Below are 17,659 nucleotides of genomic sequence, written 5' to 3'. Positions count from 1 at the left end.
TTAATTAAAAAAATAATATATTAACTCCTAAAAAATTAATGATTTATTAAACATTTTTTAAAGGGTAAAAAATTAATATGGTTAATTTTCTAGTTGAATATAATATTTAGGCTTTGGGTATTGTTAAGGGTATAATTTTTAAATTGGTTAAAGTTGAAGGACTTATTTGAAATATATATAGGAGTTGGGGTTCAGGCTTCCAGTGGAACGGCACCGCGCGATGTTGCAAAGATCTCCATAGTTTAACCCAAAGTCTCGTTACTAGACGTTCGGCGGCAACACAAGAACAGAGCTCGGCTAGCAAGCTTCATAACTTCACTCCGTCTTGCAAGATCCAATCTCTCTGGTTTTTTCTCCACCAATTTTCCATGGAGAAGAAGCAGCTGAAAGAAATGTCCGTTCAAGAGTATCTGGACAAGTACATGCTCTCCCGGAAAATCGAGGAAGCGGTCAATGCTGCTGTTAGGGCGAAAACTCCCGATCCTGTTCTATTCATTGTAATCTCCCCCTCTATCTCTCTGTTCTTGGTTCTTAGAAAATGCTGGTGGAAATTTAATTGGACTGTTTTTTTTTTTTTTTTTAATGAACAATCAATATTCGAAACTAGATGGAACGAATGCTTGTCGATGTAGTTGACGATCATGAACGCAGAATTTCCGTTGATTTTTATTTCTCAAGGATCAGTTGTACTTAATTGATTCGTTTCGCAGTTCATTCTTTATCTCTATTTACTTTTTTTTGTTTCGAACAGTCAAATCATATGAAGAAAGCGGTTCCTTCATTGATTACAAAAATTAAAGCTCGGCAGATCCTTGACAGTAGAGGAATTCCGACTGTTGAAGTCGATTTGTACACCAACAAAGGAGTGTTCCACGCTTCCGTTCCCAGCGGCGATCCGGCTGGCATGTAAGGTTCCCGGGAGATGAGTAGACTTGAAGTGGGAAGAACATAATAATCTTCATTGGCAAAATTTTTTGTTAGAGAATGATTTGCGAAACGTTTGGCTGTCATTTTCAATTTCAACGCATGGTTTCCTCATGCCTGTTGAGTTCCTATACATTTTTTTTCCAATTGGATTTTAAGACGGGGTTGCTTTTCCTAGGTATGAGGCTGTGGACTTACGTGATGGAGATAAGGGAACATACCTTGGAAATAGTGTTACTAAAGCAGTAAAAAATATCAACGACAAGATATCTGAAGCATTGATTGGTAGGGATCCTACTCAACAATATGAAATTGACCAGGCCATGAAAGATTTGGATACGACAGAAAAAAAGGTGCCAATACATCTCTTTGTCCTGAATTCACAAATTTTATGGGAGTGTAACTTGTATGCCATCTTCTGTATTATTACTGTGCTCTACTATATCTGGTACTCGCTGGTACAATTGCAATGTTAATGGATGGGGAAGATTGAATTTACTTAATATCCTATAGGAAACTGTCTATTAGGAGGCAGGAGGAATTATTTATTGTGCTGAATTATTTATCACGAGCATATGTATCATAGTTTACTTTGTTTTGTCATAAATTTAAATTTCAGCCTGCCTGGAAGATTTTCTACACTGATATCTCAGATTCTCAACTCAATATGAAAGAAGAAAAACTTTGCATATATATTGATTTAGAGTCACATGGATCAATGCTACCCTTTTCGTTTGAAATAGGACATAATAGTTTTTCGTTACTTGCTATTCCTATCTTTGCTATTTTGGATATGTCATTAGGACTTTATGATAATGTGTCTGTCTGTCTATATAATAGATTGTTTATGATTAGAAAATATTTACATTGGATAGTTACTTCTTTGGAAAGTAGTTTATTTTCAAAGGCATCAATAGTGATACCTTTTAAGTTAGTATGTTTCTTAGTCAATGCACACTGCAGGGTGAACTTGGAGCAAATGCTATACTTGCCGTGTCAATTGCAGTATGCAGAGCTGGTGCTGCTGAAAAGGAGGCATGCTTTTTATTCACCTCTGTTACATGGAATTGTTTTTTCTGTTTATGGGGCATTTCTACGATTCTGTGCAAAGATATTTAAACCAAGTATTTTCAGGTTCCACTCTATAAGCATATTGCAGATCTTGCTGGCAAAACAAACTTGATACTTCCTGTCCCAGCCTTCACTGTAATTAGTGGAGGAAAACATGCTGGCAATAATCTGGCCATTCAGGTATGCTGTGGTAAGGATTCAAAGCAGTTGTGATCTTTTTTTTTTTTTTTTTTTTTTTTTTTTTTTTTTTTTTTTTTTTTGTTAGATGACTAGAGTGTTTTTTTACCGCATGCAGCAAATAATCTACCTAAGAAACCATTGACTCTGAATGTAATCTTTCTGTCTAGTAAATCAATCTATACACAATGATATAGATGGAAGCCATTGTGGCTTATGACTATGATAGTTTCTATTGATTTAGAAGGATTCCAAATGTTGTATGCTGTGTCTATTATTTTAGATTGACTGGTATTGTAATCAGGAAATCATGATTCTTCCAATTGGAGCTAGCAAGTTTGAAGAGGCATTAAAAATGGGCTCTGAAACTTTCCATCACTTAAAGGTGCGATTTCATTCACCACAACCGTTGAATGGAGTTTTAATTCATGTCGTCAATGCATTCAAGTATGCTTATTTATAACTTTAAGTGTATTACATGGTGAAAGTACCAGTTCAAATATCTTGTAGAGAAAAATCTTCTTCTTCTTCTTCTTCTTATTTCTGTGCACGATCATCCTTGATACTCATATGTATATCTATATCATCAAATAGAATGTATTACTATTTTAATTTCACAATTTGTTGAGGAAGTACGTGTCTATTTTTATTTTTATTTTCATTTTTATTTTTTTGTCTTGTGTGTGTGTGTGTGTGTGTGTGTGTGTGTGTGTATTTTCTAAGTATTACACCTCATTGAAGGATCCAAGTATCAAAAGTATATCTTAATCTTATATTTTAGCTTTTAAATTCTTCTTCTCATAGCATATCACATGCATAGCACTAAGTTTAGTGATTCATAGTCGTCCATATACTTGTCCAGAACCTTGAGGCACTCTCTGCCTCTTGGCATGCTCTATTATTCTTGTCCTGTGTTATGTTCCTTAACAATTATTATAGCTTACCAAGTGTGTTGAAAATGCCAAAATCATAGACTAACATTTTGCAAAGTTGTGCATGGTTTAATCACTTATCATGCTACTTATGAATAATGTCATTCTATTTTCCTGTGGGTCTTTGCTTTTTCGTACTTAACTATCAAAGTTTGTTCTATTTGGAAGCAACATTGTTAATTATTCCATATATTACTAAAAATGTAATTTCCTTGGAAAAAATGGCAGGCTGTAATTTCTGAAAAGCATGGTGCCCATGGATGTAATTTTGGTGAAGATGGTGGATTTGCTCCAAATATATCCAGGCAAGATACAAGTTCCAAAATTTCTTGGTTTGTTCATATGGATCTGTGGAGCTTTTTTTTTTTTTTTTTTTTTTCCTAGCCACCAAGAAGAACATTCTAGCATGAGAAGGATAGATTACAAGTTTGGCGAACCCTGCATACTACATTTACTTTTACAGTTATCGGCTGCTTGTCTGAGTCTTTGACACAGCACTTGATCCAGAAACATGTTTTTAATGAGTTGTATTCTATCAACAGTTTTACCGAAGCTCTGGATCTTGTACAAGAGGCTATTGGCAGAACTGGGTATAACGAGAGAATCAAGATAGCAATAGATATTGCTGCTACTAATTTCTGCATGGGTGAGAGAAACAAGTTTCCTAAATAATAGCCTATTTGAACAATAGGATATGAAAAACTGGAAGAATTGATCAAAAAATGATTTATTGGATTCGTACTACTTGCTGATAATCCACGTTCATCACCCTTTCTCCAATTATTTTCCTTACAGATGGTCTCCATAAAGAAAACCCGTTAATCTACTCGCATGAAAAAATGTTTCCTTTCCTGCAGCAAAACTTACCCTAAAATTACATTTTTTTCTCATTCACTGTAGGTACCAAATATGATCTTGACTTCAAAGCTCCAAACAAGTTAGGTCAAAATTTCAAGTCAGGGAAGGATATGATAGATATGTACAAAGAACTATGTGACGGTATATATGTCTCTTGTTCTGCTCAACCGTTATGCGTTTTTGTTGCTTGTTTTCAACAATGGGTTAACATTTCTGTTCTCATGTTTTTAGACTATCCAATTGTATCAATTGAGGATCCGTTTGACCGGGAGGACTGGGATCACACCAAACATTTTTCTGGCCTTGGAATTTGTCAGGTTTCTCCTCATACTTCTCCTGAGTAATGTCCGGAACAATTATATACAAAGGTTTTACATTGTTAGAATATTTATTTTAACTAAAAAGGACTGGAGATTGTGGTTAAAGATCCGGGGTCTAGGGTTGGACCTAATTGTTAAAAGATATTTGTATCATCTGTCACAAGAGGTTGTGAGTTAAAATTCCCTGACACCACTTGTAAATTTAGAATGTCAATATGCCCCTAGTTTCTTGTCTGACTATGTATGTTACTATTGTGTCAGATTATCGTCCTTGATTTCAAGTATGATGATCTTGTAGAATGTCAATTTGATTGCCCTTTTTAACATCAAAGGAATAACTAGCAAATTTGTAGGATACAGTTAACCAACCTGTCAAAGAATAAGATAACTTGATTGCTTTGCCTCTTATAGCAATTGAGGAGGCTTCTTGATGTCTTTCTTACTGGAGAAAAAGACACGATACTTTATGATTTATACAAGTTAAATGTTTTCTTGACCTTCTGGATACGGAAGTGTTTTTTCCCCTTTTAACCGCTCAATGCTTCTTTAATGATTTTAGTTTTCTGTAGGTAGTGGGAGGTGATTTGTTAATGTCAAACAAAAAGCGAATTGAGAGGGCAATTGATGAGACCACTTGTAATGCCCTCCTCCTCAAGGTACAAATCACTATTTTATATTTTTATTATATATAAATGTAAAATTTCTTTGTCTTCTTTTGGACATACTGTGGAATATTCTCCTGTTGTTACTGTTCATAATACCGTTAATCCTTTGATGGAGAATTGGAAATAAAATGCCAACTGACCTTTTGAAAGTGTACTTCTTTGGTGCAAAAAGCAACGTTGTATAGTGATGTCTGCTTGGATAGAAATTATGCTGAAAAAATTGTTTACTTTCTATTCTGTAGCGTCCCCAATTTGGCTTTCAAATTTTGATAATTTCATGGGACAAAAATGTAGGTAAATCAGATTGGGACAGTGACAGAAGCCATTGAAGTCGTAAACCTTGCCAAGGATGCACAATGGGCAGTTGTGGCGTCTCACAGATGCGGTGAAACAGACGATACATTCCTAGCTGATTTATCTGTTGGACTTTCCACAGGTCAGATCAAAGCGGGTGCTCCGTGCAGAGGAGAACGTCTTGCCAAATATAATCAGGTCTAACTTCTTGAACATTTGCCTAGCCTAATTTTTTTCGTTTTTATCACATACAAGCTAGTGAAAGGGGTGGTGTTAACTAGAAACAACTTAGTTATTCTTTTGGGGACATCCGATCAAATTGGAACCATACAAAGAAAATTAGCATGACCCCTTCGCAAGGATGACAGTTTTTTCGTATTGAATTGCCTTACCTGATTATTAAAAGCAAGTAGACTTTCCGATTCCATTTTACAAAATAACAAGATCACAATTTCGTTTTAGTCAACGTAGAAATGCTACTAATAGTCCCAAGGTTAATGCAGTTACTCCGTATCGAAGAAGAGCTCGGAGATCAAGCAGTTTACGCCGGTGAAGATTGGAGGACGATGTACTGATTTTTGTTTGTTTTACACCGCCATTTTTCTCAACTCGGTTCGATTTCCTTCCCATGCCTTAACAACATGGTACAACTCCAACTAGTGTTCATTTATTTTCTCTACTTGTTTTTATCAGTACAGAAACATTAGAACAGTAGGTGGCCTAAAATATTGTGTGTTTGTTTTCTGTTTTTTCGTTCCAACTTTAACCAGCAAGTTTTGTGATCCTGGGCACATATTACTGGATTAGAAAAGTCTATCTATCATCGTTTCTAGGCACATATTTACTAATAATACTTTCTGAGATTCTTTTTCTTTCCCTTTGGAACTGAATTCATTTTTTAGCTCAATAATCTTTTGAGCTGTTTAGTTGCTGTTGTTTCATCATATATTTGTTTGGATTGATATTTAAAAGTAAAAAGAAAGCTGAATTACAAATTGGGTACTTATGTATAGGCTAATTTCCAATTTAGTCCTTATTTTTTTGATTTTTTGGATGGTAATTGATATTTTCTCGTACAAATATAACATTTATTATTATTATTATTATTATTATTATTATTTTATGATGCAAATTCACCTTTGAATAATTAATGATTCACCCAAATTAAAGGAATTATTGCAAACTATATGTGAATCATAAGAATTACTTCAATTAAACTATTGCTCCCTTAAACTTGTATAATTATTGTCATTAAACTCAATTCTAATAGAGTTTGAGTTATAATTGAAGTGTTTGGTTGCATTATTTCATGAATTTAAGGTGAATGGATAAAATTAAAAGTTCGAAAAAGTTCGAGAGTGGATTATAAATAATTAATAAAAAGGATTATAAATATTTAATAAAAAGTTAATTTCTTAAAGTATGGTTAAATGATAAGGGTTAGATTTGCAAAGTTAGAGGTTCTTCTAGAATCTTGGCAAGGTTTTTGTATTCCACCATGCTCCCAAATTTAGATATTACACGACTTTAAATAGGCTCAAAAAGATAAAGATATTACACGCCTTTAAATAGGCTCAAAAAAATAAAGATATTACACGCCTTTAAATAGGCTCAAAAAAATAAAGATATTACACGCCTTTAAATAGGCTCAAAAAAATAAAGATATTACACGCCTTTAAATAGGCTCAAAAAAATAAAGATATTACACGCCTTTAAATAGGCTCAAAAAAATAAAGATATTACACGCCTTTAAATAGGCTCAAAAAAATAAAGATATTACACGCCTTTAAATAGGCTCAAAAAAATAAAGATATTACACGCCTTTAAATAGGCTCAAAAAAATAAAGATATTACACGCCTTTAAATAGGCTCAAAAAAATAAAGATATTACACGCCTTTAAATAGGCTCAAAAAAATAAAGATATTACACGCCTTTAAATAGGCTCAAAAAAATAAAGATATTACACGCCTTTAAATAGGCTCAAAAAGATAAAGATATTACACGCCTTTAAATAGGCTCAAAAAGATAATTCAAACCATGCTCGAATGTTAAGTGATATTTTGTTGCCACTCAATTCTTTTCTTAATTTGATATTTGAATCTTCTTTACCTTGGTTATTGTAATTCCTCCTTCGATTTGATACTTGAATCTTTTTTACCTTGCTTATTGTAATTGCTCCTTTGAATCCATGCAAATGATCAATTGTTGGATTCATATCAGTTCGAGTTATAATTGAAGCGTTTGGTGGAATTATTATGTGAATTTAAGGTTATCGGATAAAATTAAAAGTTCAAAAGTGGATTATAATTAATTAATAAAAAGCTAATTTCTTAAGGTATTGTTAAATAATTAATAAACAGTTAACCTTATAGACTCANTTTTTTTTTTTTTTTTTGGCTAAAACACAAATTGAATTAAAATGGAATAAATATTAAAATTTGTCAACCAATACGAAAGTTTTTATTTATTTAAAGATTTAAAAAGCTAAAATGAGAATGGAAAAATACATCTAGGTATATGATAAAATCAACTTTTACGAAAAAACAATATTAAAAAAAATTACTCAAGTGGATCAAATTTCGCCTATAATTTAATAAATTTTTAAGTAAAAAAAAAAAAGGATAAAAAAAGGTTAAAAAAGTAAATATAATTATTATTATTTTCTTTTTCTTTTTTCCTCTCTAGAGTTCATATACCCAATTTCCATCCCGTGCGAAGAGAAGGCAATCGAAAAGACGCCGTGCAGTGTCTGCCGCGCTCGTCCTGCTCTCCGTTGTTGCGATTGAATTGCAAACCTGTTCCTTCGCCACTGCAACAAAGATACCGGAGGAGGGGAATCAGATTCTTTAATCTCGATCGAGATCAACATTTTGGATTTCTCTTTGTTGTTTTTGAACTGTAAGCTATCCTTTGCGCCGATTTTCTTTTTTTCGTTTTGCTTCTTCTTCTATTGTTTCCGGATAAAATGGTGATACTTTTCTGAAATTGTTCAGTAGCTCTGTGATATTACTTAGAGTGTTAAGATTGCTACGAAATGAGACATCGCTGCGACGTTCTTGTTCTCTTATTTTAAACACTGTCAAGAGAAATCAATCTGCGAAGTTTGCGTTAAGAAATCTCCATGATTCGTAAACGCTTTCAAGAAGCTAAAACAGGTAAGTTACGAATAGTTTGTACCTCATTTATTCCATTTTTGGCTTTGATTTTGAGCTTGCCTACTTACTGTTTGATAAATTGCTTGAAAGCAATATATATGTATATTGTTTATATATAGTTTTCTTGGACTGGAATCTCAGGCCTGCAACTGGTGAAATCGATGAGAGCCGAAAGGTTCTTGAAGAAAGTTGGATTGGGCAGAGAGGACCGTTACTTCTGGAAGCAAATTGGAAAGGCTCTGTTATTTTCGTATACTCTGATCGGCGTTGCATGGCTTTACAACGAAACATCACCATTTGGCTGGTGGACGCTGAAGCCACGGTCCAGGGCAGAGAAAGATTTGGCTCACCTCTATGAGAGGAGGGAGTTTCCATATCCAGGTTATTAAATCTCCGCATTGTACCCAAAAATTTAAGCTAATTGAAAATGAAATTGAGCTGCTGTATAAATTTCACTGCTAGATGGAAAAAAAATAGGGAAAATTATAAAATCCACTTAGAACAATAAGGGTGTTGCAATTGTATTTCAAAACTTCTTTGCAATTGAACTACATCATTGTAACTTTGTGATGATTGAGTATAGTGTAACAATTCTCATAGTTTATGTGTTCTAATGTTTGACGGCAACAAACTTGTTGCTCTAAGTGGTTGGACTTTTTTCAACTTGCTACTAACAGAATTGTTGCAAAACTGTTCAATTGCAACGAGAGTTCATCAGTTTGAGGATAATTGCTTGAATTTAAAGTTTGAGGGTGGGATTGTAAGAACTAGTTAAGGTCGTGGATTAAGCTAAATCTAATCATTATGATATATTGTAAACCCAGGTGATGAAGAAGCTATGGAGGATTTCATTTCAAAGGGGGGAATGATCGGAACCGCCATCGGTCCAAAGGGGGTGATTGATTTTGATAAGGATTCTTTCAATTATCAGAAAGAATTAGAGAACAATAAGCTCGAGCAAGAGGCCCAGAAGCTATGGTTCAGGATGAGGAACGAGGTTATTTCAGAGCTTCAGGGGAAGGGCTACGATGTTGAGTGAGGTAATTCTTGAATGGAAGCATGAAAATTTCTGATTGCTTAATTTGTGCATGTGTTCGTTCTTGTTGTGAAAGTTCTGAATACCCATCTGCTTGAATGCTTCCTGTTTGATGCGTTTGCAGTCGTCTCTGTCATGTACTTGAATCTGAACACTAAAAGGATTAGTATTAGAGTTGAAAATTTCTGGCCTTTTGATATCAATCTCTGTGGATTGGTTTTAAGTTTTAATCGATACTTGTTCATCAATTTCTAACTTTTCACTAATGATCTTATATATACAAATTAGTAACTTGCATCCAATTTCGAACCATTGTATTTTCAAGATAAAGTTCGAATACGAAATACAATGTTTAAAAGTATAAAGACTAAAATGAAACAAGTACGAAATCTTAAAGACTATCCTATGGCTTAATCCTTTTATTACCAATGTTTATGTGAAAATTTGATGTTATCTTGGGAATTTCTTAGTAGTATTATATAACTAGATTCTTGTTTACCTTGACCCTTCCGGAGTAATTTATCTTATCATGGTGACATACTACAATAGGCTTGAAAATGCATCATTTATTTACTCGAGATTGGTCTATTGTGATGTCCCACGTTGGTTGGTTGGGGAGGAGAACAAAATACCGTTTATAAGGGTGTGGAAACTTTCTCCTAGCAGACGCGTTTTAAAGCCTTAAGGGGAAGCCTAAAAGGGAAAGCCCATAAGGGACAATATTTGCTAGCGGTGGATCTAGGTCGTTACAAATGGTATTAGAGCTAGACACCGGACGATGTGTCAACCTTCTCGCTATTCTCCAAAGGGGGGTAGATAGGAGGCGGTGTGTCAGTAAGAATGCTGGCCCCAAAGGGGCAGTAGATTTGATGGCGGTCCTACATCGATCGGAGAAAGGAACGAGTGCCAGCAAGGACGTTGCGGGAAGGAGAAAGAAACAAACCAAACAAATACCTACCTATTTACCGAGAAAAAGGAAAGAGAAAGATAGTCAAACCAGAACCGATATTACCTTCAGTGATTGTGAGTTAGTCTTTCACAGTAAACAAAGACGAAAGGAAAGAAAGAAACAAGAATGAGATAGAGTTTACCGTCTTTGAGGGAAGAGGAAATGAATGAAATCCTGACCGACCCTATTGATTCTTCTTCTTTTTCGGAAGTCTTTGAGGGAAGAGGAAATGAATGAAATCCTGACCGACCCTATTGATTCTTCTTCTTTTTCGGAAGGAAAGACTCAACCTTAAACTAAACCTTTCCCTATTTGACAGTGAAAGAAAGAAGGGAGACAAAGCATTAATGGCTCGAAGGGGGTGGATTGTGATGTCCCACATTGGTTGGGAGGATAACAAAACATCCTTTATAAGGGTGTGGAAACCTCCCCTAGCAGTCACGTTTTAAAGCAAAGGAAAAACCTCCGAAAGGGAAAGTCTAAAGAGACAATATCTGTGGCAAATCTTGATCATTACATCTTTTATAAATATCCATAAAACATTAAAAAAAAAAAAAAAAATAATAATAATAATAATAATAATAATAATAAAAATATCATATATTAATGATTTTGTAAAAATTTCAACAATAAAATATTGCATATAAAATTTTCAAAATTCATTGATTATTTGTTCATTTATATAGTTTGGTTACTTGCCATTCCAATGTGAGTAATTTTTATTTTTAGATTTGTGTTGGTTTACTTTGTAAATTTTTTAAAAAAATCTTTAGTAAGATGATTAATATTTTCTAAAATTTATGAATTTATTGGGTCACAATTCAAATTTATATCTACTAAATCAAGTAGATCAAACAATTAAAGATTAAAAAATTATTAGACACTATTAAATACAAAATAAAAAATTAGAACAATTAAAACCAAATAGATGCGAAACTAATCTCTGCCTTCAAAGTTCCAAACAAAAAGTTTACGCATTTCCCCGACGACTCTACCAACTAGACTAGAACACGAAGACATGAAAATTCATTCTTGCCCCTCAAATATCTACTTATTTACATAAGTTTACCGCATAACTCTCAAACATGAGAGGGGTGTTTACGGTAATTACTGCAAATACACGTCCGACTCCGCTCTTAAACTCCAAGTCTCGCTGCCAGTCGCAGTCGTCAGTGTGTTGCGTCTCTCGTTAACTATGTGCTCTGCTATCACTCTCGGCCGGCCACTACGCTGCCGGCGATTTCCCGGTGACCGGAGTACAAAGCCGATCAAAAGTGAACCGGGGAAATTCAAAGTGCCTTCAAGCTCTCTCCAATTGCCCAAGGGCAATTGTTCCGGTAGCGTCTCGTCAACGGGTTATCTCCCCGGTTTTGGACTTCGGAATGGTTTGTCACTCGTTTCTGGACTCGTTCTTCGATCTCGAGTCGGTGTTTCCTCGAACGATGCTCAGTTCGGTTCGTTTAATGAGGATAAGGATGTCGAGGCGCCGAGTCGTTTCGAGTTTATCACGTCTGAGAGGGTTAAGGTTGTGGCCATGCTTGCTTTGGCTCTCGCGCTTTGTAATGCTGATCGGGTTGTGATGTCCGTTGCGATTGTTCCGTTGTCTCTATCCCATGGCTGGAGCCGATCGTTCGCCGGTATAGTTCAGGTACCTGTGCTCCTCTTAAATTGTTTTTACTGTAGAGCAATTGCTGGTTTCTTTCTCTGTTTTTCGTTTGCGCAAGATAGTTCTCTAGAACTGAATTTTATCTTTTCTACTGAGTTTTTGGTTCTACAGGCAGGTGCGAGATGATATGATATAGATTTGAAGGTGATGGTGATTTCTTTTTGCGTATTTCTGCATCTATTTATGATATAGAGTTGAAGAGAATAGCATTTTCTTGCTTCTCGCTTTAATTTTAATGACAATTTCGTAATCGTTGCTAATTAGCCTTAAGCTGATCGATCTTTTACGCTCGAGCAAATATTGATATCTTTCCCAGAAGTTTCTGGTTGCTCTATCAGGAATCTAACAGGATATCCGTCACTTGTATTGTTAGCATCACAAGTATTTGACTAGAACAAAGTTATCGCTTGCAATTATCTGACGGTTGGACTTCATGCAGTCATCGTTCCTTTGGGGTTATTTTGTTTCTCCAATAGCCGGCGGAGCGCTGGTGGACTACTATGGTGGTAAGATGGTTATGGCCTGGGGGGTGGCTTTGTGGTCACTGGCCACATTTCTGACTCCTTGGGCCGCTGAAACTTCGTTATGGGCACTTCTCTCTATGCGTGCTTTGCTCGGCGTTGCTGAAGGTGTGGCCCTTCCTTGTATGAACAACATGGTTGCTAGGTAACAATGATTGCTTAATTTAGAATAACAATTGAGTAGAAGCCAGCAATGAGCCATTTGAATGTTAGCTTCATAATTTGTAATCTAAGATGACAGAAAACCAAATTATGGTGAGCGTCTAAACTCTTTGCTTTCTGTTGTAGATGGTTTCCTCCAACAGAACGAGCCAGGGCCGTTGGTATTGCAATGGCTGGGTTTCAGTTGGGAAGTGCAATAGGGCTCGTGCTTTCTCCAATCCTAATGTCTCGAGCTGGTATACTTGGACCATTTGTCATTTTTGGGTTGTCAGGGTTTTTATGGGTTCTTGTATGGATATCTGCAATATCCAGTACTCCTGATCAGAATCCTCAGATATCCAAATATGAATTGGAATATGTACTAAAGAAGAGGCAAGAATCTTTCGTGGTGGAGAAAGTACCCCGGACTACTGTTATTCCTCCATTTAGGCGGCTACTTTCTAAAATGCCGACATGGTCTCTTATCGTTGCCAATGCTATGCATAGTTGGGTACTGCTTAAACTATTTTCTTCCCTTTAATTCATAGGAAGTCCTATCCGGTGTGCCTTTTTACTGCAAATGTTGACTGATCTAGTAGCTTACTCTGTCTATGGCTTTGGATTAACCCATCTTAGCTACAATAGATTATTGCCCACGCTCATGCCTGATATGGGTAAACTTATATCACCTCCCTACATTTAATTATCTTCATATAATTTCACTGTGTTTTACAAATGGTGTGTTTAGGTAGTGGGAGAGGTAACTTAATGTGATTTCTTTTCCTGCAGGGATTCTTCGTGATTCTTTCATGGATGCCTATCTACTTCAACTCCGTGAGGAATCCTTAGCAAACTTTTTGATAAGTTCTCTGTTAAATAGTGAATTTCTTAAAGGATTGGTGTTTTTCCATTACAGGTGTATCATGTTGAACTCAGACAAGCTGCGTGGTTTAGTGCTGTTCCGTGGAGTGTGATGGCAGTGATGGGATATTTTGGTGGATTGTGGTCAGATGGGTTAATACGAAGTGGTACATCTATCACTTTGACAAGAAAAATGATGCAGGTGAGCATTTTCTATATCTATATAAATAATTTTCACTGTGACACGATACAAATGGAGACTTGTACACTTTCTTCTATTTTCCCCAACCTGTTTGTGTGTTGTTGTCTATCCTCTCCTCCTCACTTCCCCATTGCTCTTAATTTTTCAATTTCAGCCACTCAAATTCATTGATTCCTGCCCTTTTTTTGGTTCTTTATTTCTACGACAGTCGATAGGTTTTATTGGCCCTGGGATTGCTCTGATCGGTCTTACCTCAGCCAGAAGTGCATCAATAGCATCCGCATGGTTGATCAGAAATGTTAGATGCTTGAATACACACTTCAGAAAACTACAAATAAAATGGGTATTAAGCTGAGTTGAGTTGTTTGAGTCGCCCACCTGAAGGTTCTCAAGAAAGCCGGAGTGGCTGAAAGATTTTAGCCCACAATACTCTGGTGTGCTCCACGGTACGTTACTATTTGAACAATTTCTACAACACGTAAATGCCTAGTTTTGAAGTAATACTTAAGTGCATCGTACAAGCCCAATTATTTCTGCACTGAGCCAACTTCATTCTCCTTGACAAGTGCTTGGTTCTTGCTTATTACTGGATGAGTACTACTGCCAAAATTGAACCCAAATTCTGTTTCAGGCATGTCTAATACTGCTGGGACACTTGCTGCTATTGTGGGAACAGTTGGGGCTGGTTTCTTCGTAGAACTTGTGGGCTCTTTCCAAGGATTTCTGTTGCTAACCTCTGTGCTGTATTTCATGGCTGCGCTTTTCTACATCCTATTTTCTACGGGGAAGAGGGTAAATTTTGAAGAGACTAGTTCGGCAGAGTAGCCTCAGTTTCCAGTGAACAAATTCTTGCTCATCTGGTGTTTAATATTATGCCAAATAACCACCAGTCATGTTGAAGAGCACGGAGAGCAAAAATCAAATTGGAAGTTTGTAAAATCAAAAAGGTAAAGTAAAATAAAGAAAGGAATGTCCCAAACCGATTGATATGAACAGAGAAAAGCGATAACTGTCCGCAAATCAATGGCCAGGCACCAAATTTTACATCATCCAATCAGAAAATAGTGAGTGAATTAAAAATACCAACATTCATGACCATCAAGGTAGTAGCAAGATCGAAGTAGATCGGCAAATCAAGCAGGACTAACAGACCTTGAAACCACGCTTCCACTCCCACCAGAATATCCTCCTCTCTTATGGCACCCCGGAGTACTACTGCAAGAGCGACTCCTCGAGCTCCTTCGTTCAGGAGCGATACTGTGTGAATGTCTCCCGGATCTCCTGCTTCGTTCTGGGGAAATACTGCGTGAATAACTTCTGCTACGAGAGTAACTCCTCGAGGCGCTTCTACAGTGCCTAGGAGAATAACTGCGGGAATAACGTCTACTAGAAACCCTTGCCTTTGGTGAGACACTCCTAGAAATTGACCCATCCCTGTGCCTTCTGTAGTATGGATCAGGGGAGCAATAGTCATAAGGTGAGTACGACCTGTCACGTCTCCTGGTAGGCGACCTACTATATGGAGAGTGGGATCGAGAATACGACCTGTCACGTCTCCTGGTCGGCGACCTACTATATGGAGAGTGGGATCGAGAATACGACCTGTCACGTCTCCTGGTAGGCGACCTACTACATGGAGAGTGCGATCGAGAATACGACCTATGATGCCTATAGTATGGAGAATCATATCTTCGGTGGCTATAAGGAGAGTATGATCTATAGCGGTATGGCGAGTCATTTGATCTTCGGCGTCGATCGGGAGAATGGGATCTGCTCCTGCTACGGTCAGATGAATAATTAGACGAACAGCTCAAGCTCCTGCTATAAGGAGAGTAGCTGGGAGAACGCCGAGAAGAGTAGCTGCGCGATCTACGTCTCACTGTTATAAACATAGGATTAGAAAAAAAAAAAAAAAAAAGCTCAATACTTCATAGAAATAAATCAAACATTAGATTAAAAGCTCACCACGGACTGTTCTAAGTCCAAAATATCTCCCTGGAGTCGGAGTTCTACCTCTCCGTCTTCGAGCCTATCAGAAAATAAGAGATGTAAAATGAGACAATTCAAATGTCAATCAAAGAAAAACACCAGAGCAGGGGAACATGCCACAGTAGAGAGGGAAGTAAGGCTACAGGAATCAATTAGCAGATAAAAGAGAGAAATGCAGGGCATACAACCCCAATGTTCTGAGACTTCATGTGTTTGTTTTGTTTGATTAGTTGTAGTTTGAGTTTGATGAAGAGCTGCTACACACAGCTAACCTGCTGCCAAAAATCTTCAAGTGCACAGAGCAAAAATCTCAAATCTCTTGCAACAAACCATCCAGAGATCTCATAAATATTTGAAGATGAACATGATAATGAGAAACATCCCGAGACTATGAAATTATACTTGGTTTAATTTTTACCTTCTCCACGGTGATTATTCGACCTTCAAGTACAGATCGATTTAGATATTTGATGCAACGTTCAGCCTCATCATTACTAGACATGGTAATGAATCCAAAACCACGGGATTCTCTAGTCCATGGATCAGTCACGAGATGAACATCTAGCACCTGGAGAATGAAAAATTCATTCACGAACAGAGAAAATAGTCCATAAATTCAATCACCAACAGGAAGGACAAAACACATACACCACCATCAAAAGTACAAGCCAAAGAAAAAATTTGAAGAAAATAAGATCTGCGACATACCGTTCCTTCAGCAGAAAAATGCTTCCCGAGTTCTCTCCTTGTAATTCTATGTGACAAACCAGTGACGTACAAATTGTTACCAGGATTTTCAACGTCACTAGAAGGGCTCCTGAAAAAAAAAAATCCACAAAATAGAATCATACAGATGATCTAGAGAATATGGGAAAAACCGACCAAGCAAAGGGTTCCTGGGCAAGAAATACCTTGAACGGCTCCTTGACCTTGACAGGGACCTTGAGACCGATCGTTTGTATGAAGGAGAGCGGGAGTACCTAGACCTTCTGGAGTACGACATCTGCGACCTGATCAGCAAAGAAAAGCCTAAACACGATCAGGATTTACTAAAGAAGAGTACAACAGTAATAGAAGACCAGAATTACAATGATTTTGTTTCTCGTATAGAGCAGCTGGTAAATCGGAACGTCAGTTTAACACTCGTCAAGAACAAGAAAATGAAGAAATACAAAATCTCTCCACCAATATTCTAAGTTAACAAAAAAATTCCAAGACAACTGCAGAAAATACTCCAAATGAATATGCTAATCACAAGAAAAACAATCTAGCAATAACCCGACCCTAATTCTCTCCATAAACATCATCGAAATCAAGAATCAAACGTATCATCTCAATCAACGAAAATAGATGCAAGAGTTCATGAAATGAGAGATAGAGAAAGAATTTACCGCCCAAACTGCTGAAGCAAAACCAAAATCGAAAGGAAATGCAACCGAGTTTTCAATGACAGTAATATCTCGCACGAAAGCGCATGCAATAAAGTTTTACGAAACAAGCTGAAAGCATAATATATAGCCTCCAGGTGAGAGAAGTTTCTGGAGCATCGGATGCCAAATCGCAATAAAACATAATTTAACTTTTTCGTTTCCGTATTCAGATTGCCATTTCAAATCGTGGAGCAGTAATCAGGTATTTCGCAATCAAAATGTTATCGTGGATCCGCTACGTGTCAGAATATGACCTGAGCAATACCAAAAAAATTATAAACCCCATATTATCAAAATTGTTGCATCTTTTATAAAGAAAAATGGCCTCCCATTTACGAGCATTAAATAAATCATGAAAGTTAAATTTCCACGGGTTTGAACTCAAAAGTCTCGTGATACAAATAACTCCGGGGCTATAGAAGTTTCTAGAGCTTTTGATACCAAATCACAATAAAATTAGCTTTTGA

The 17,659-nt window shown here is 36.5% G+C and overlaps 4 protein-coding genes and 1 non-coding gene across 10 annotated transcripts; 4 read left to right on the top strand and 1 right to left on the bottom strand.

The window, feature by feature from the left end:
- The first annotated feature begins 198 nt into the window (after positions 1–198).
- Positions 199–6,118, top strand: LOC111789315 (cytosolic enolase 3). Its single transcript, XM_023670040.1, has 13 exons — positions 199–497; positions 752–906; positions 1,103–1,277; positions 1,888–1,959; positions 2,059–2,175; positions 2,477–2,557; positions 3,333–3,409; positions 3,647–3,750; positions 4,005–4,103; positions 4,194–4,279; positions 4,852–4,938; positions 5,242–5,439; positions 5,745–6,118. The coding sequence occupies exons 1-13, from the start codon at positions 369–371 to the stop codon at positions 5,814–5,816; spliced, it is 1,452 nt and encodes a 483-aa protein (XP_023525808.1). The 5' UTR covers positions 199–368; the 3' UTR covers positions 5,817–6,118.
- Positions 5,533–5,639, top strand: LOC111789441. The gene has a single exon (XR_002814340.1). It is a non-coding gene; the product is annotated as a U6 spliceosomal RNA (small nuclear RNA).
- A 1,818-nt stretch (positions 6,119–7,936) lies between the features above and the next one.
- On the top strand, positions 7,937–9,663 carry LOC111787692. Of its 2 annotated transcripts, none has more exons than XM_023667724.1 (4): positions 7,937–8,140; positions 8,239–8,397; positions 8,539–8,778; positions 9,222–9,663. In XM_023667724.1, the coding sequence occupies exons 2-4, from the start codon at positions 8,364–8,366 to the stop codon at positions 9,434–9,436; spliced, it is 489 nt and encodes a 162-aa protein (XP_023523492.1). In that variant the 5' UTR covers positions 7,937–8,140; positions 8,239–8,363; the 3' UTR covers positions 9,437–9,663. The 2 variants fall into 2 exon arrangements, with proteins under 2 accessions (XP_023523492.1, XP_023523491.1); XM_023667723.1 differs by having other exon boundaries at positions 8,236–8,397.
- A 1,771-nt stretch (positions 9,664–11,434) lies between these two features.
- Positions 11,435–14,822, top strand: LOC111788756 (probable anion transporter 4, chloroplastic). The gene is made up of 8 exons (XM_023669240.1): positions 11,435–12,030; positions 12,488–12,714; positions 12,858–13,221; positions 13,500–13,544; positions 13,627–13,773; positions 13,982–14,116; positions 14,177–14,219; positions 14,405–14,822. Exons 1-8 carry the CDS (start codon positions 11,578–11,580, stop codon positions 14,596–14,598), a joined length of 1,608 nt encoding a protein of 535 aa, XP_023525008.1. The 5' UTR covers positions 11,435–11,577; the 3' UTR covers positions 14,599–14,822.
- On the bottom strand, positions 14,763–17,264 carry LOC111788755 (serine/arginine-rich splicing factor SR45a-like). Of its 5 annotated transcripts, none has more exons than XM_023669237.1 (7): positions 17,154–17,239; positions 16,674–16,772; positions 16,471–16,579; positions 16,181–16,330; positions 15,739–15,802; positions 15,343–15,652; positions 14,763–15,285 (listed from the first exon to the last, which is right to left on the bottom strand). In XM_023669237.1, the coding sequence occupies exons 2-7, from the start codon at positions 16,763–16,765 to the stop codon at positions 14,907–14,909; spliced, it is 1,104 nt and encodes a 367-aa protein (XP_023525005.1). In that variant the 5' UTR covers positions 16,766–16,772; positions 17,154–17,239; the 3' UTR covers positions 14,763–14,906. The 5 variants fall into 5 exon arrangements, 3 of the variants coding, with proteins under 3 accessions (XP_023525005.1, XP_023525006.1, XP_023525007.1); XM_023669238.1 differs by having other exon boundaries at positions 15,400–15,652; XR_002814216.1 differs by lacking the exon at positions 14,763–15,285 and adding an exon at positions 15,951–16,048 and having other exon boundaries at positions 15,576–15,652.
- Between the last annotated feature and the right edge of the window lie 395 nt (positions 17,265–17,659).

The sequence above is a fragment of the Cucurbita pepo genome, chromosome LG02 (assembly GCF_002806865.2).
Source record: "Cucurbita pepo subsp. pepo cultivar mu-cu-16 chromosome LG02, ASM280686v2, whole genome shotgun sequence".
NCBI lineage: Eukaryota > Viridiplantae > Streptophyta > Magnoliopsida > Cucurbitales > Cucurbitaceae > Cucurbita > Cucurbita pepo.
This window is presented reverse-complemented; position numbering and strand designations above follow the sequence as displayed.